The 16,592-nt window shown below is 55.2% G+C and overlaps 1 protein-coding gene and 1 long non-coding RNA gene across 2 annotated transcripts; one reads left to right on the forward strand and one right to left on the reverse strand.

Moving 5' to 3' along the window:
* Positions 1 to 103: 103 nt before the first annotated feature.
* Positions 104 to 13,467, reverse strand: STX6 (syntaxin 6). Its single transcript, XM_068690482.1, has 8 exons — positions 13,316 to 13,467; positions 10,687 to 10,856; positions 9,992 to 10,086; positions 8,127 to 8,189; positions 6,430 to 6,552; positions 5,122 to 5,228; positions 3,726 to 3,820; positions 104 to 2,237 (listed from the first exon to the last, which is right to left on the reverse strand). The coding sequence occupies exons 1-8, from the start codon at positions 13,348 to 13,350 to the stop codon at positions 2,161 to 2,163; spliced, it is 765 nt and encodes a 254-aa protein (XP_068546583.1). The 5' UTR covers positions 13,351 to 13,467; the 3' UTR covers positions 104 to 2,160.
* On the forward strand, positions 5,225 to 9,478 carry LOC137860338 (uncharacterized). Its single transcript, XR_011098850.1, has 2 exons — positions 5,225 to 5,764; positions 7,692 to 9,478. It is a non-coding gene; the product is annotated as an uncharacterized lncRNA (long non-coding RNA).
* Positions 13,468 to 16,592: the final 3,125 nt, after the last annotated feature.

A 16,592-nucleotide genomic window follows, 5' to 3' on the forward strand; every position in this document is an offset into this window, starting at 1 on the left:
AGGCACGTGGGGATGTGGATGCCTTCACGTGGGGCTGAGCCCCCCAGGTGTGTGACCCCCCCCTCTTGTCCCCAAAAGCAAGGATTTCTGCAAGAGCAACCAATGATTTCCCCTGCTGCAACACGCCGGGCAGCAGCAACGCGTTTATTTAGCAGTAAAGGAGAGGGGAGCACCACCACCAACAGGAAAAGCAAACGTACAGGGGGAACAGACTGCAGGGACACGTGGACAGACACGCGAGCGCCGCGGCTGGGCTGCCCTCCGGCAGCACGACGGGCTGAGGAGAGCGTGGTCCTGCCTGGAGCATCAGGAGCTGCTCCTGGAGGACACAGGACCGAGCTGAAAATATTGTGGGGAGCAGAGGAGGCGGCGTTCTCCTTCCCCAGCACATTTTGGAGCCGGCTTCTGGCGCTGTGCAGGAGGCAGTCCCACGGGCACGGCTCCGTTGTCAGTCCCACGCAGCGAGGGTGAGCAGCTCCGGGTGCTCGGATGCAAATCCTCTCCGTAACAACAAGGCTGGCGGGGACAGCAGCAGGACCGTGTGGTGTCTGCACCCGGAGGATGACCACGGACCTCCAGGGAAACCTGCTCTCGGAGAGGGATTGAGCCCAAGTGCAGCCACTGCAAGAGGCAGCCTCGGGAAGGTGCCAGCCGTGTTTCTGACAGCGTAACCAAAAGCTGCAAGGTGCTCTGCAGGGACAGAGGAACCACCGCGGTCAGCCGTGCAGGCTGGCGTGAAGGGCACGTGTGCGTTGGATGCAGGAGAAGCCGCCCTGGCACGGCAGGGAAAGGCACAGAGCCGCCGTGTGCCTGCAAGGAGGGACCACGCAGACGCCTCAACAGAGCCCAAAACCCCGCTGGGGGAGCAGGGTCCAGCCTGGGCTGAGTTTCCCTTATGGGGAGTACGACTCTGGGGGCCTGGCCTGCAGTTTCAGCAGAAATCTTAGTGTCAGCACCAGCTAACTTCCTCCCCCAGCCCCATCTGAGAGCCAGATGGAAGGTGGAAGTCAGCCTGGTGTGTGGCGGCTTTCCCTCCTGAAAAAAACAACCTTTAAATACGGGAGCAGGCTTTAGCAAGTTTCTTCTTTGCAGAGGAGCCGTCCCATATCTCTGTAGTCAGTGTTTGCAGCACAGGACCTGGATTTCTCCCCAGTAATACTGCCAGGGTGAGCTTCGTTTCATTTTGGTATCGGCTACCTGGCTACATCCTAATCCACCAGCACCGAGCCCATCGGGGTGACAAACCCCAAGGTAACAAAAGGACTGGGGAGTCATACAGAAGCGTGACCTAGCTTCGACTTTCCTGGCTTTTGGTTGCTTACGATGGAAGTTCCCCCAAAAAAATATCAGTTGGGAAAAAATTAAGACATCCTATTTACAAGTTCATACGCACTTAAAATCCATAGTTAAGCTCCATTCCTCTGAGAGGGCGTCCTGCATCTGCAGAAAGAATGGGGCTCAAATGGTCATCAAAAAATCTTTAAAGTTTTTTTTTTTCCTTAAAAAAAATAAGTTATTTCAGACCTGACAAATCACTTGCCAAAGGGAAGCAGCTGTTAAACAGAAGCAGTTACTCAGTCATACAAGGGCAAAGAAAGCATCAGTCAATGAGCTTTAGAGGCTTGTATAACAAAGGAGGCGATTTTAAAAGCTTTAAGAAATCCAGCCTGGGGCACACGGCCGGCTGCCAGCTCTCAGCGACCCAAGATTAAAGCTGTGGGGTTTCCAATCGCACCCCTCGAGCGGGTGGCAGGGACACTGCACCCACAGCTCACCGACCTGCAGCGTGTCAGCTCCTGCCCAGGGGTCTGGGAGGTGAATCCCGGCTCGGTGCTATCGGGGCGGTGCTGAGCCAGGCCGTGGGTTCACGTGGGGTGTCACGGCCCTGCTCTGCTCCTCCTGGGAATGCTTTTTTGGCTGGCGAGCACCCCCCAGGTTTGTGGGGGAGCCACAAACTGCTCCTGCCCTCCTTCTGCCCTCCCCGGGGCCAGGTGAGACGTGGGCAGAGCCAAGCCTTGGTCCTCGGAGGAGGAAGGTGAGAGCCAGGTGCAGGTTTTCTTGACGGGGAGCTCCGGGCGGATGGAAACGGCGAGAGTTTCGTTTCCCCATGCTACAAGGGGAGGGGGGATGGAGAAGAGGCATCCGAGGAAGTTCAGTCCATCACAGGACGAAGAACAGGATGAGCACCACCAGCAAGATGGCAAAGAGGACGATAATCGCACACCACTGCCGTCGGTCTGGAAGAAAAAGGAAGAGTCAGTCCCCCTGCGTTAACACCGAAGGAAAACCAGGGGAGAGCTTTTCTTAACCGTACTGCTCGGACCCCAAATTAAGCTAAAGAAGCCACAAATGCTAAAGGAGCAGCTCCTCGAACAGCAGGACAAGCAGCATGTCCCCTGCAGGCTCCTCACGGGGTGACAGCGCTTGTTCCCCACGATGCTGCTGGTTTTTGGGACAGTTGTGCCATTTTGAAGTTTCTCCCCAATCAAGTTCAAGCAGACTTGATAAGCTGCTCCAAAAGTGAGCGGGAAGAGCAAGCAGGGGGCTGCCGTGTGTTGCTGCTGGTTTGTGGAGTAACCTGCTTGCTAGAGGAAAAAGAAGGGGGCAGTGAAAGCTTCCTAAAAAAGCCCTGCCGGGAAGAGCTCGCTGCAGCTCCCTGTAGAAGATTGCCAGGAATGAGCCCCCCCAGGATATTTTCTACAAGTTGCCAGCCCCCGTGCGTGCTCTGCAGATGCTCCACACCGCACCGCCTGCAGGGCGCTCAGCACACCACCAGAGCAGCTTTGGCTTTCCTCTGGAAACACATCCCCGTGCCTTTTCCAGCGTTAAGCCACCGCCCTGCACTGCTGCTCTACGCCGTCTGACACCGTTCTGCTCCCGCAGTGAAAGTTTCCCCCATCTGGATTCGTGCTCGGCGCCGACTTCCCGGCACCAGCCACGGTCACGCCGCGAGCTGGGGCCGCCCCGCAGAAGCCACATCACTCGTGGTGCCTGGCTCTCCCCGGGTGAGCTCCGACCCTGCGGGTGGGACGCGAGGCTGCGCAGCTGCTGTCGGGCCCTGGCTACGTCTGCGAGGGCAGAAACCCTCGCTGCTGCCTCCAGCAGCTACCCGAGCCCCCAGAGGGGTAAAGGAGGCGGGCGGCGGGGACTTCCCGGCAGGCAGCAGCTTCCTGTTTGCTCTGCCCGCAGCGCCCGGCCAGCCGCCAGCCCACCAGGTTCGGCTGCAGCCTTTTAAGGGCTTTTCTCACGAGCTCGGCCTCTCCCTCGCCTCTTTCCTCCACCAGCTGAGAGCCCAGAAAGTCCCCGGACAGTCCCCGCGTCTGCAGGGCTGGCGCCAGCAGCCCCAGGGCAGGCGAGGTTTGGAGCAGGGGGGCGGTGGCGGTGTTTTGTGCCACCTCGAGAGCTTCTGCTCAGCAGGTGGCCTGGGAAACGTGCAAGCGGCGCAGGAGGCTGCAGAGCCTTCCCTCCTATTGCCTGGGAAGGGGATTTTCCCACTGCAGCAGTAAGAACATAAATAGAAAGGCATCTGTAAATAAAACAAAGGCCGAGGACAGGCTGCAGAGCAGCGTCTGGGCACGAGCAGCTGCAAGCTTTGGAAATCTTCCCCGTCTCCAGCCTTTTGTGCACCCAGAGCTGCTCCCTCCCCTCTGCTCAGCTCTGGGTGGGTGGGAGCAGCCCCAGCCATAAAACCCAAGCACTCGTCTCTCCCACCTCCCAGGACCTACCGCTCGTCATGTGAGACACTTTGGCCAGCTTCTTCATGACGTTGTCGAGCCGCGAGTGAGTGCTGTCCAGCTCGTGGGAGAAGTCGTCCAGCATCCTGGGGACAGAAGCATGGTACTGATCAACAAGCAAAGCCACACGTGCCTCCAGAGCTGCTCAGCGTGCCCAAACACGCTGATCAAAACGCCAAGTGCAGAGAAAAGCCGAGCAGTTTGGTTTCCTGAAAGCACCCAAAGCGGGGATGACAACTGGAGCAGCAGCTCTGCTGCGGTGGGAAGAGCACTTTTAGGGTGCTCTTAAGCTCTGTATGGAAGTTACCCCTCCAGTTCCTGCACACAGCAGCTGCAGCGATCTGGAAGCCTTTCTGAAGCCTTTCTGAAGCTGTTTTGTTAGTGCCAAGAACCCACTTGAAGACAGACGAGCACATCCAGCATCACGGCTATCCCAGCCATCTCCAGTGAGTGGGACTTGAAAGCTGAACGTGTTTAAAAGGACGGCTTCCCTCATTTGGAGTTCCAGGGCACTTGTTAAACCTTCTCTTGGTGGAGAACAAGGAGCTGTAAAACTTGTATTGCCATAATTATCTGCTGTCTAGCAGGCCCTGATCACATGTGGTAATCTAGAAAGGGCCCCACCACACTGACCTGCTTCACAGGAATTCCTACAGGAGGTGGTTTGAAGTTCCTCCTGTCCACCAGAGACATCACATCACGTGGGGCATCGCCCTCCGGCCTCCCACCAGCCAAACCAACCCTCCAAGCGTCTCCTAACTGGAAACTTTACGCTCTTGTTTGCAAAGGCCATGCACAGGGAAAAGAAATCTAATTTGTACGTAAATGGGAGGATACAAATGGCTTTGTGAGCTCGCCTTTAACCCTCTGTGTGGGTGAGGGTTATTTTTAGCTTTAGCTATGAAGGCAGCTCTGTGTTGCATGTTTTAGGGCCGGCAAGGCAGAGCTCTGAGCAGCACCGTGCAGTTTTCCATGGGTAGCACAAAGCCCTGCGGAGGGGAAAGCACCCAGTGTTCCTGTTAGAGCAGTGCCTGCCCTCAGCTGCTCAGTGCTGCTGCCTGCCTGGAGTCAAGGAGTATTACTGCGTGCCTGAGGGGTGGTGTTTAAAAGAGGAAGAGAGAAGGCAAGGTAAACTGGCAGCTAAACCTGCCCCAGGTGCAGGCTTTCAAGGCAACGAGACTGTGGTTGGATCCTTGCAGGCTGCAGTGAGAAATGCTTTCTGCTGCCTGAAATCAAAGGCAGTCTAGGGTGCTGGAGGGGACGAGCTAGGAGAGACGGCCCCGGGGGAATGGGAAATTCTGGGACTGAACGGGGGCAGAGGTGTGGCAGCGAGGACCCCAGGTGTGCAGCCAGCCCTGTGATTTTTGGTGCTGTGTCTCCCACTTACACTGCCTGCTCCTCCAGCTCCCCGCCGATGCGCTGCGACATGTTCTTCAGCACCCCGATGCTGCCAGAGACCAGCTCCAACTGCTCGTCTTGCTGCTCCACGATCAGCTGGGGGCAAGGAGAAAGGGAACGGGCGGTTACAGGTCTGCTGCATCAGGGCCAGCTGCTCAGACGGATGGCCAAGCACCACTGCGGTGCCTGGAACACACCAAGGTCTCCAGGATTGTGTTTCTAAGAAATGCCTGAGAAGTGGCAGCAGCAGCAGAGCCTCCCCAGCTGGCTGCAGCCTCCCCTACCCTGCCTGCAAACTCAGCCTCAGCTCAGCCGTGCTCCCTCCCTGCTGCACTCACCGCCAAGATGGGTTTGTGAAGGACCCGGCCAGCAAAACCTCCTCCAGCTCTGCTGTGCCTGCAGCAGGAGCCGTGCTGGTGCCTAACCCGGAGCACGCTGCAGTTACCAGGGGGTTAATGCAAGTCCGAGGCTGCCGCAGCTTCTGCAGCTAAAAATAACAAGTCTGGTTCTCCGCCTGCCCCAGGAATAGGCCTGCTGATGTTTTAAGTCACTTTCAGGGCACAATCACGCTGAGGATTTGGTTTACCCTAGTTACCTACTTCGGAGCCGATTTATCTTCCTCCAGTCACTAGGTAAGGCTCGCCTGAAAGCCAGGGTGGTGGAGAGTGTCAGGAGCTTCAGCACTTTGCTGCAAGTAGCCTATTTAAGCCTGGGTGGGCTGCTGCAGGGGGGTCTGTGCTGCTCGGGCTCTGCTCCAGGCAAACTCCCCCGGCTCCAGGGAAGCACCCTGCCAGGGCTTCTCGCCCAGCCTTTCTCACGAACCTCATGTTGACAAAGGCAGGAAAAGGCAGCAGCCATGTGCTCCTGCTCCCTCGCTGCTCTGAGGAAGATGGGCGCAAACAGCAGCGCGCAAGCAGCCAGCTCGGTTTTTAGCGAGGGAAAGTTGTGTGAGCAATGTGCACCCTCCCGGCTGCGAGCTTTCTGCTTCCCCAAGGATTTCGGCAGTCCTTGCACTATTAAAGATTCACACGCTACGGCTTCCAGATTGCCTCCTGTACGCAGCAGAAGACTGAAGCCTCAGCGGTTAAAAACTGCGCCAAGACACATCCGAAGCTGCACCGTACGTGGAACACACGCATGGAGATATGCTGCAAGCTCAGACGACGGCTGTCAGGCTCCTGGATCCAGACCAGCCAGGGACTGGAATTTTTTTTGGCTCCCACAGCCTGTGCCCCAGCCCCGTGCCGCCCATTTGGCAGGCAGAGCCGTTCGGGCTGCAGGGTGCCAGCTGCCTTACCTGTTGTTGAGCTTGCTGCTCCTCAATGAAGTGTGAATTTGCTAATTGCAGCTCCCGGTCCAGACGGCTGTATTTGTCAGGTCCCGAGCTCCAGCTCTGGCTGCTGCTGTCTCCCAGGAGTGCCTAAAGAGAGGCAGAGACCCCTCAGCAACACCCCTGTGCCTGCTCGCAGTCCATCCGCAGGGTGCAGCGGACACAGCAGCGCTCCTGTCCGCTCACACAGCATCCTTTTCCTCCTGCTCTCTGGCTATTCAGAGTGCTGGCACAAACTAAAACAATGCAGTGCCAGCGTGGGAAACCTCCGCAGCCTGATACTGCACAAACACTGCTCCAGCAAGGGGAGAGCTGCAGCACGACCGACAGAGTGAGCAGGAGGTTCGTGCATCGTGTTCTTCGATTCAGGTTACCCCTTCCTCTGGCGCCCTGCTGAGCTGCCAGCACACCAGACCATGCTTGCTACCTGCTCTACAACCTCAGAGAGGTTTGTGCAAAGCCAGCAGAGACGTGGCTTCCCAGCTGGGCCCCGGAAGGAAGTTTTGCTGCAGCTTGCACAGAAAGGCCTCTGTTTGGCAGCCCCAGCCCACTAGGGTCAGGTCACCAGCAGCCGAAAGGCAGCCTCCTGGAAAAGCTGCTGCAGCCCGGCACAGCTCGGGCTTTGTGGTCTGGAGGGAAGGCAGGGGGCTGGGGAAGGGAGAGGAAGGCAGCAAGGGGAAATCAGTTTTCCTGACCAGATGTCGCCGCGTGAGCTGGGCCATATGGTCTCCTGCAGCTAGCAGGAGCTTAAAGAAAAGGAAAGCAGCAACACTCAGCTACAGACTTGGAGGTAAGGGGCTCTGCTTCTCTGCTTTTCGCCAAGCGCCTCAATCAAGCCTCTAAGAGGCTCAGGAATCAGCTCTGTGCCTCAGCAGCTTGCTGCATTTTGTCCTTTTTGCCACCAGCAGTAAGACTGATGCAGTCAGGTAAGTTTGTTGTATGAACAGCATGCCAATTTTTAGAGGCAGCTCTGGGAGTCAGTGCAGAGATCCCCTTACAGTTTCCCCATCAGCTGAGAAGCACAAGCTGCATCTGTTCCTGTTCCTTAGATTACAAGCGCAGACAACCTGAGACTCCTTGAACTAATTCCATCTTCCCACACTGTTGTGCCCAGTAGCTATTTGTGAGGGTATGTGCTGTCCTGGCTCCTAAATACGGAGGATTACATTTACAGGCATGGATTCTGACTCTGCTCCTCCTGTAGCTGAGGGAGATTCCCCTTTCCACAGGGTGATGCAACGCTGACGGCTGTACACAACCATTTCTGGAGACAGAGACAGATGGTGAGTGGTGACTTACTGCTCGCAGCCAGGCCTGAAGGAGGGGGGCAGCAACGTGCCTGCGAGAACCAGCGCTCTCAGGTCAGCAAGACAGGCATGGTTCACACACAGCTTTGCTGCAGCACACAAACCCCTTCCCAGAATAAAGGGTTTTAAGGGGATGAGCTGCAGAACGGGATAAATATTGTAATTACAGCCTTTAGGGAGTTTTGATCAATGCTATGCACTCTACCTTATGATGTGGGACCCCAGACTACTTGGAAATTAGTTTCCCCTAACACGTATCTTAAAAACAACAGGTGCTAGAGGTGATAAATCCTCCTCACTCTTTAAAGTACCAAATAACCATTGCAGTCACTTAACTTGCCCGTTTCTGATTCTCACCTGTCTGTTTTTTCTTTCAGCCAGTGCTTGCATGGAGGAGTTTGACATCTGATCCTTCATCTCCTGTTTGGTCAAAGAAAGAAGTAGCACGTGAGCATTAGATTTGAGATGACAGGCAGCTTCAGTTTGATTAGCAGGCTGTCTATAACCAGCAAGCTTTCTTTGGGGAAGTGGAAGAAAAAAGATTTTCTTTGAAAACATTCAGTTTTGATGAGTCTGGAAAAACATTGTTAAAAGCTCCATTGCGGTTCATTGTTTTACTAACATCAGGATCAATGGCAATAGGGTATTTTGAGAATATTCCTTATTTACTACTCGTTCTGTTCTGCTACAGCCAGAAAGGCTGTGCTTTGTGTAACACTAACGTTCCCACTGACAGGCTGTAAGGAAGAGTTATGTCCTTGAACGTCTTGGAAGCCTACAGCCTGCACTATTCCCAGCTGCATCGGGTTTATTATCGCATAGGACAAGACAGATGTCCTGCCCTGTGGCCATCTCTCTGACTGTGCCTGTGTTTTGTCTCTTGTGAATTCAGTTTTGCTCCAGTTGCTGTAGAAGATGGCTAGCCACAGAAAGACACCAATTACAACGTGAAGTTTTTATGGTTTTTATACGATCCAGCATATGCTGATCATTATGCTGATCCAGTGCTGATGTCACCAGGTATGTTTTACTGTTCAGAGATGTGTGACACATCACCAGGGCAGCAGATCCCACTCAGTTACTTCTCAGCGGCTAATGCACAGCCTGCTTTGCATCATGAATCCCCCCCACGGAAAATGGAAGTCAACTGCGCAATGCCAGTGAAGGATTTCATTTAACAGCAAGAGACGCTGCTCCAAAACCCATGAGCCAGCAGTTTTCAGTCAGGAAAAGAGGACCCGAAAAGCAGGCTTGCCTCATCCTGTTTGTATGGGGAGCTGACTGCACCAAGGACACGGCAGCGAGCACATGCCCGCTGCTGGGCCCGGTGTGTTTTCAGAATCAGATCCCAGGCAGCTCACCGTAAGAGCTGCATCCAGCCCACAGGGCTGCAGGTAGGATAACAAGCTTGCTGCCAGCCACAGCAGTGCAGCTCGTGGAGGAGGAACATCCAAATCATGAGGGAAAGCAGAAAGTAAGCTACGCTCAGCGTAGCTATTAATAGGGAGAGCACTTCCTAACTAGCAGCATGTTACCAGGCAGGGAGGCTTTTGGGAAGATGTTTCCTTCTCTATTTATTACCACCAGGTTGTCAAAATCCCCCTCTTGCTTCTGAATCCTCCCTAACCACTCTGTGAATCAACGCCTCTGCTCCTGCAGGTGCTGCTGAGCTTCTCTTCAGCGCTGCCTCCAGCACGGAGCTGTGTGAAGCCGCTGCCCAGCGGGCAGAGCTTTGCCAGCCCTGCCTCTGGTATTCGAGAGTGAGCTTAAACTAAAAAAAAAAACATCTTCCCCGAGTTAAAAATAGAGCTAATGGTTGTTTTGACTGTTTTGCAGCAGTAGGAAGCTGAAGTCACCACGTAAGTAACACCAGGCTTTAAACAGCTGTTCGTGTTCAAAGTGGACTCTCTAGTTCTGAAAACCAGCGACAGGAGCTCAGGACAGTCACCACTTCCTTTACCTCCGAAGGGAGGCTGCAGTCTCCCCTGCAAGGCAGAGGGGTTTTGAGGCTTCCTTTCTGATTTCTGTGGGCTTCCAGGTCCATCGGTACAAGAGCAGTGCGCTCAGGCAGCCCCTGGAGGGGAGCTCTGGGGAAGAGGAAGGCTGAGAGCAGGCAGGTAGCAGGCTCGTTCTCCTCCCCTGTTCAGCACCGACACCAGCTTCCCTTCCTTTTAACCACCTTATCACCCCCCTGCTCCCGTCCCGGGTGCTCGGGTCCTTACCCTGACCACCTGCCGCGTGCTCGTGATGAAGGCTTTCCTCACACCCAGCTCCGTGGCATCGAGGTTGAATTTCCGAGGGTTTGCCTCGACGATGCGTAGGGAGCGAGTCAAGGAGTCCCCGTCAGCGGTGTTCAGAACACACACACACACATCGACTGCCCTGGAGGGAGTCTACGAAGCAGCACGTTCCCAGCGTGCTGCGCCTTTTCCCCAAATTTCATTAGCAAAATACCAGCCACTGGAGGAAAAAAGGCACAGCAGCAATGTTCAGCATGGTATGTGCACCAGCATGAGGTTTCTCTCTTGCTTTTTTTGGTTCTCCAGTGCTCTGCAGCGCTTTCGGGAGTGTTCAGCTGAACACAAGGGAAAAGGAATAATTCTGGAAGCCAGCCTAGAGGATGACTGACTACACAGAAACCCAAATTCATACCGCACAACAGGCTCTTTAGAACAAAGCACCTTATAATATACCTTGTCAAAAGGAAAACAAAAAGGCAGGGGGAAATCCTTTTGCTGAACACATTTGCCTTCATTTCTCATTTGCTGTTTGAGAAAAGCTGAGCAATGTGCAAAATTCAATCCCAAACAGTCCTGATTCCTGCAAAAAGTAACAACTAGAAAGCACTGGTACTCAGCTGTTCATTACAACCCAGGAATTGCACGCCCCCACCTCCAAAGGACCACGGAAAGGATATTAATTGTTTCATCCAAGTCTTCCAGGTCCCACTCGATGCTCCGCAGATTGTTCCTGAGCTCATTAGTGGTCCAGTCGATTTCTTCTCGCGTGGCGATGGAGGGATCTTGCAAGAGCTCTGTCCACCTCTGGAAGAGCCCCTGGGCGGTGTTCACAGCTTTCTGCACCTCCCTGCAGTCGTGGTGATAAAAGAGAAGTGACGGGATTACAATCAGCAGGCACGCTGGGGCAGCACCACGTCCAAAAGAATTTGGAAGCACAGCCTCCTCCCGGACATCTATCTTTCCTTCAACCATCTCTAGTTGATTTTGTAAGATAAGGATTTACCCACAGGACAACCTGGCCTCCTGCTGAAGCACGGAACGACGAGCGCTAACAACTTCCAGGTCAGCTCCCACAATTAACAAAAGGACCAATTTCTTTTGGGGCAGTTTCTGCTGAGTGTGGTGAAGGCGAGACGGGGCAGTGTGAGCGTCTGAACGAGGCTGCTCCTCGGCAATTAGTATTTTGCATTCCTCTCAACAGCTTTCCTCTAAAGACCGTTGACTACCTGAGCAGGATACCCCAAGGGCAAACAAAATTACAGGAACCCGTCCCCACAATAGAGCCGGGCAGGCTGTTGAGTGCAGCACTGTTTATTTTAATTTAGCATTAAAAAAATACACAGCTCTAGTAGGCTGGCTTGGGGAACAGAAGTCTTTTCTGCTGCTCTAAGCTTTTTGGAGACAAGCGCGTTCACGGCATGGGAACGCCGGCTCTGCTGACAGCACTGAACATTCGTGGTGTGGGGCGAGCAGCAGGTAACCATCGGTACGTGCCATTATCTGTACCCAACACTGCAGGTTATAGGTACAGGGGGAGCCCGGATGAGGGATGCAGGCAAATCTGCTGCTGTGATAGCCCATGGAAAGGTGGCCACCAGCCCAAGAGCTTGCACACAGCATCCAGGTAAGATGCAGGTGTTTATCCCCAGCAGAGGAGTTTATCTGTGGGGGGAAGCCCAGAGTGGATGAATTACGTCTGCACCCTGCAGCCCTTGCAGGGGTATGAGGACTGCAGCTCTCTCTACCTTGCACCATGGCCTGAAGCACTCGGTTTTGTTGCCTAAGCTGAAGTCTCTCTGCACCCTGACGTGTTCCTCCTCTTCTCGCACATCTGTGGCTCCACGTCTGCCACATCCAGTGCCCTGAAGTCAGCAGCTGGCATCAAGGACCTGGTGCGCTTTGTTTCCTCCACTACTTGCTAGCAAAAGTTGTTTTTTTTTCACCTGAGCGTACCTGGGGAAGTACCTAGGAGCAGGAATTCAACGCAAAGCTGGATGTCCTGATGGGAGGAGTCACGAACGCCAGGAGAGCAAACCAAACACACTGTGGCTGGGCCCAGCCACCACCAACCCCTTCCACCCCAATCTGCTGGCTAATAATTAACGCCGGGAGCAGCAGAAGGTCCCCTCTCCCCTCCCACCCCTTCCCCTTGCGGCGCGGGAATCTCTCTGGAAAGTTTGACAGCCGGTTTGCTCCCCACCCATGGCGATTCCTATTTTTCCCCCCCAGCACCAGCTCGACCTGGTAGTGATTTGTTTTTGCTGGCCGCACCAGCAGCCCTTCCCACACCTCTCACGCTTGTATGGCTGCTCCCACCGCTCCCCTTCTGCCCTGAGCACCGTGCCAGCCTGATGCCAGGGTAGGGCACGAGCTGAGGGTGGCTCCATGCTGAATTTTAGACGCTGGCTGAGGTGCTTTCACCCTGTTATTTACGGTTTTCCTTTCCTCCGGCCTCCATCCACCGCCTTTTGTTTTGTGCCTGCCTTTGTTCAGCCTTCCCTCTGCTTGGTTTCTCTCCCTCCCCACCGCCAGCGGGCTGTGGCGTTTTTGGGGACACCCCCCAGCGCTTGGGGTGACCTGGAAGCGAGCTGCTCCCCGCTGGGTGACATTTCTCAAGCCCTTGCCACCTGGCTGGGAGCTGGGCCACCACGCCGACGTGCCAGGAGCTGCACCTGCAGCACGCACACCTCCAGCCCTGTCCCCCTGGTGGCACTGGGGGGGCGCTGGGATCGTGTGGGGGGCATCCTGTGGGGCTGGGATAAGCTTTGGGGTGACAGCTGGGGGGGCGTGGGGCTGGATGCCCTTCCTCCCTTCCACGTCCCGTCCTCATCCTCACCAAGCCCCCAGCCCTAACCCTCGCTCTCCTCCTCCCAGACCCCCCCCCCAAGCCTCTTTTTCCCCTCACCTTTCCCCTCGCAGCCCCCCAGTCAGGGGTTTTGGCTGGGACATATTTATTTTAGTGCCAAAACCCTGACACCCCCCCAACCCTCACCACCCCCCCCCACACCCCTTCCTCCCCCTCATTTCCCCTCAAACCCCAACCCTCGCTCCCCCCAGCCCTCACAGCCACCCCCACCCCCTTCCTCCTCCTCGCAGCCCCCAAAACCCCAACCCCTCTCCCCAAAACCCCAAACCCCTCACTCCCCCACCCCAAACCCCTCTCCCCCCACCCCTCGCCTTACACCTCGCAGCCCCCCCAGACCCCAACCCTCGCTCCTTCTCTCACCCCCCCCAGCCCCGATCTCGCCCCCCAAGCCCCAGACGGGTGCCCCCAGCCCCCCTCAGCCCCCCCTGCCCCCCGCTCACCCCTTCACCACGAAGAAGGGGTCCTCCATCGACATGATGGCGCCGCCGCCGAGCGCCCCGGCCGCCCTCCCCGCACCGCATGCGCGCCCGCCCCGGCCCCGCTCCGCCCCGTCATGGCGGTAGCCCGGCCCCCGGGGCCCTGAGGGGTTTTGGGGTCCCCTTCTCCTTCAGTTCTGATGTGGGTTTGGGAAGGGAGGATGTTAGTAGGGTTGGGTGGTGGCAGCCCCTCAGCCCCGGGATGATGGGGAGGTGGGAGGGTGCCCCGCGGTGCTGCTGTGGTATGGGGTTGGGGGAGCACCGGGGGCAGCTCCTGGGGTTCCTCCATCCCCAGCCCCTCGCTGTTCCTTCAGCCCTGCTCTCTCCACCGTGGGGCTCCCCGCTATGGGTACTGGTAGCCCTGGGCTTGGAAAAGCTGGCAGAGGAGGAACGTCAGTCCCATGGGATAGGCAGCAGCAATCCCCCAGATCTTGGTCCCAATAGTGGCTCTTGAAGCAGCAGCAATCCCCCAAATCTTGGCCATAATGGTGGTTCCTGAGGCAGAATCATTCCCCAAATCTTGGACCCGATGGTAGCTCTTGAAGCAGCAGCAGTCCCTCAAATCATGGATCTAATGGTAGCTCTTGAAGAGGCAGCAGCAGTCCCCCAAATCTTTGCCCCAGTGGTGAGTCTTGAGGAGGCAGCAATCCCCCAGATCTTGGCCCTCATGGTGGCTTTAGAGGCAGCACCAATCCCCCAAATCTTGGCTGCAATGGTGGTTCCTGAGGCAGCAGCAGTCCCCCAAATCTTGGCCACAATGGTGGGTCTTGAGGAAGCAGCAATCCCCCAGATCTTGGTCCTCATGGTGGCTCTTGAAGCAGCAGCAATCCCCCAAATCTTGGCCCCTGTGGGGCTCTTGAGGAGTCCCAGCAGTCCCCCAAATCTTGGCCACAACAGTGGGTCTTGAGGAGGCAGCAGTCCCCCAGATCTTGGCCCTCATGGTGGCTCTTGAAGCAGCAGCAATCCCCCAAATCTTGGCCCTCATGGTGGCTCTTGAAGCAGCAGCAATCCCCCAAATCTTGGCCCTCATGGTGGCTCTTGAAGCAGCAGCAATCCCCCAAATCTTGGCCCCGTTGACCAAAGGACATGCCCCTGCCTGCTCCTTCCTAACGTGGCCACGGTCCAGCCCCCCTAGCAAAGGCAGCGCTGCTTTGCTTACGGGGCAGTCTCCGAACCCATTTGCAGAGATGCCTCCTCAGCATGGGAACCGGGGAGGTCGCTTTTGCAACCGCAGCACGCTTACTCATGACTGTGGGGTGGGGAGGCCGCGACGCATGTAAAACTGGTTTCTGCAGCTTGTGGAGCGAGGGAAGAAAGCTGCCTCCTGCCCTGGCCAGCCCCACGCCTGGGAAAAGGCGGCTTGTCAGGTGTGGTGCAACGCGGGGTGGCTTTAGGGCCTGCCTTGGTCCTCGCTGCGCCTTGCACGGCTTCTTTCCCACGCCGGCAAACGTGCCGTGACAAATGAGCAAATGAGTCCTGCGCTGAGCAGGGGCTTCCCCAAGGAGATGCTGAGCCAGTTAGGTCTGTCCCTGTCCCACAAAGACCTCGTGCTCCTTGGGGCCCCATGATCAGCCTGTGATTTCCACCTGTGCTTCATGCTCCTCCAAGCTCCTGCCTTCCCCCTGCCCAGCTGCCAAAGCTTCTCTGTTTTCAGGACTCGTTTCTGCCTTCCCTTGCTGTAATCATCATGCTGCCACTAAAAAAAAAAACCCATTGCCATAATTCCCCATGCTATGCTGCAGCCCTCACCTCCTGCTCCAGTCATTTGGGCCTTTTTGCCTGGGCACAGGAGGAAAAACAGCAAGGAGAGGGGAGCGTGGGTCAGCCTGGGGCTGCTCGGCAATTCTGGGTTCCTCCCGTGGAAGATGTCCCAGCAGAGGCCGTGTTTCTCATCATGTTGTGTGCTAACCACTTCTGGAGGCGCAGGATGCCACGGCAGAGACATCCCCCTCGTGCCTGAACGTGTGCCCTGAGCAGCGAAACCCCTCGGAGGCAGCCGGAGCATGTCGGAGCCTCCCAGGGAGTCGCTTTTCGCTCTCGGCTTTGGTTGTGGTGGTTACGTAGGTGGTCTGCTCGTGCGCTTCAAGGCGTGGTGTGTGCTGAGCAGGGCACCGAGGGTTATCAGGGTTAGATTTGCTCAAACACTTGTGAAAGGCCAGCGGGGGCAATTCGCAGCGCTTTTGCTTCGGTGCACACTGGCTGTGCACTTCAACTCGCTCTCATCCCGTGAAATCTTCTCCAGGCTGTGAATGAAACAGGGAAAAACCTCTGAAGATTACTAGCAAAGAGTTTCAGAAGTCCTTTCATAGATTTTAGGAACCCTTTACACACTCACTTCATAGATAATGGTTCTTACTGGTCTGTGAAAATGTCTAAAGCTTTGCAGAGCTGCCAAAGGCTGAAAATAAGGAGGCACTACTGAAATGTAAGGAAGCTGCAAACTTTACAGGAAGAAAAAAAGCAGCCTTTGACACTGGAAATTAATTTACATGATTTAGCAAATTATTTAGGTCTTTCACATGAAAGCCGCTCCAACTGCACTGCTGTCTTTTTTCAGAATGGGCACATTTTTGCTGTTGCTCATGAGAAGCTCCGATTTCTGTCTGGGAAGCATTGGGGAGCTTTTCGGTAGCTTTCCTCGTGCTTGGCTGATTCCTCGCTGGAGAGGAGCACACAGCAAGTGGCACACAGCTGCAGAACTGGTCAGGAAAGATCTGATTAAACGCTTCTGCGGCGAGAAGTGCCAGCTCGTCAAAATCCCAACTGTCTGCAGAGAAGAACTGGGTTCACCGAAAGTTTTATTGGGAAAATTCTTGTGGCGTGTCTGTACATGCACAGGGCTGTGCGTGTGTGTGTGTGATCCCGTGCTAGCTGGTAGCCTGGCGTTAACAATATGCATTTGACGTGGAAGAGATTTTTTTTATTCTGGGGGAAAAGCTGCATTGGTTTGAATCTGAATTTGCAAAAGTATAGGTGCATGGTGTTTTTTTTTTTCCCCCACAGACAAGGTTTTACAGCTAGAGGAAGAAGCAATAAAGCACAAATGGGTTTCAGATGCTTCTGTGTTTTCTTTCTTCTTTTTTTTTTTTTATCTCCTCATTTGCATTTTTAGTCAAAGTTGTTGAAGATTTTCAATGGTGGTTGTGAGAAGAGGCTTAAGCCTGTGGTAACTTGACGTGAAACACTAGTCTGTGGCCAAGCATTAGGTGTCGTGTTGTTTTTAGAAACCTGTGGTGACTGA

This window comes from Anas acuta, chromosome 8 (assembly GCF_963932015.1).
Source record: "Anas acuta chromosome 8, bAnaAcu1.1, whole genome shotgun sequence".
Taxonomy (NCBI): Eukaryota; Metazoa; Chordata; class Aves; order Anseriformes; family Anatidae; genus Anas; species Anas acuta.

Bases quoted from the DNA above. Each gene is read 5' to 3' on its own strand.
- STX6 (XM_068690482.1), bottom strand. From the start codon at position 13,350: ATGTCGATGGAGGACCCCTTCTTCGTGGTGAAGGG. The intron at 10,087-10,686 runs ATATCCTTTCCG...CTCGCTCCCTAC, and splicing joins AGACTTGGATGAAACAATTA to GCATCGTCGAGGCAAACCCT. The intron at 8,190-9,991 runs GTAAGGACCCGA...TTGACCAAACAG, and splicing joins GCACGCGGCAGGTGGTCAGG to GAGATGAAGGATCAGATGTC.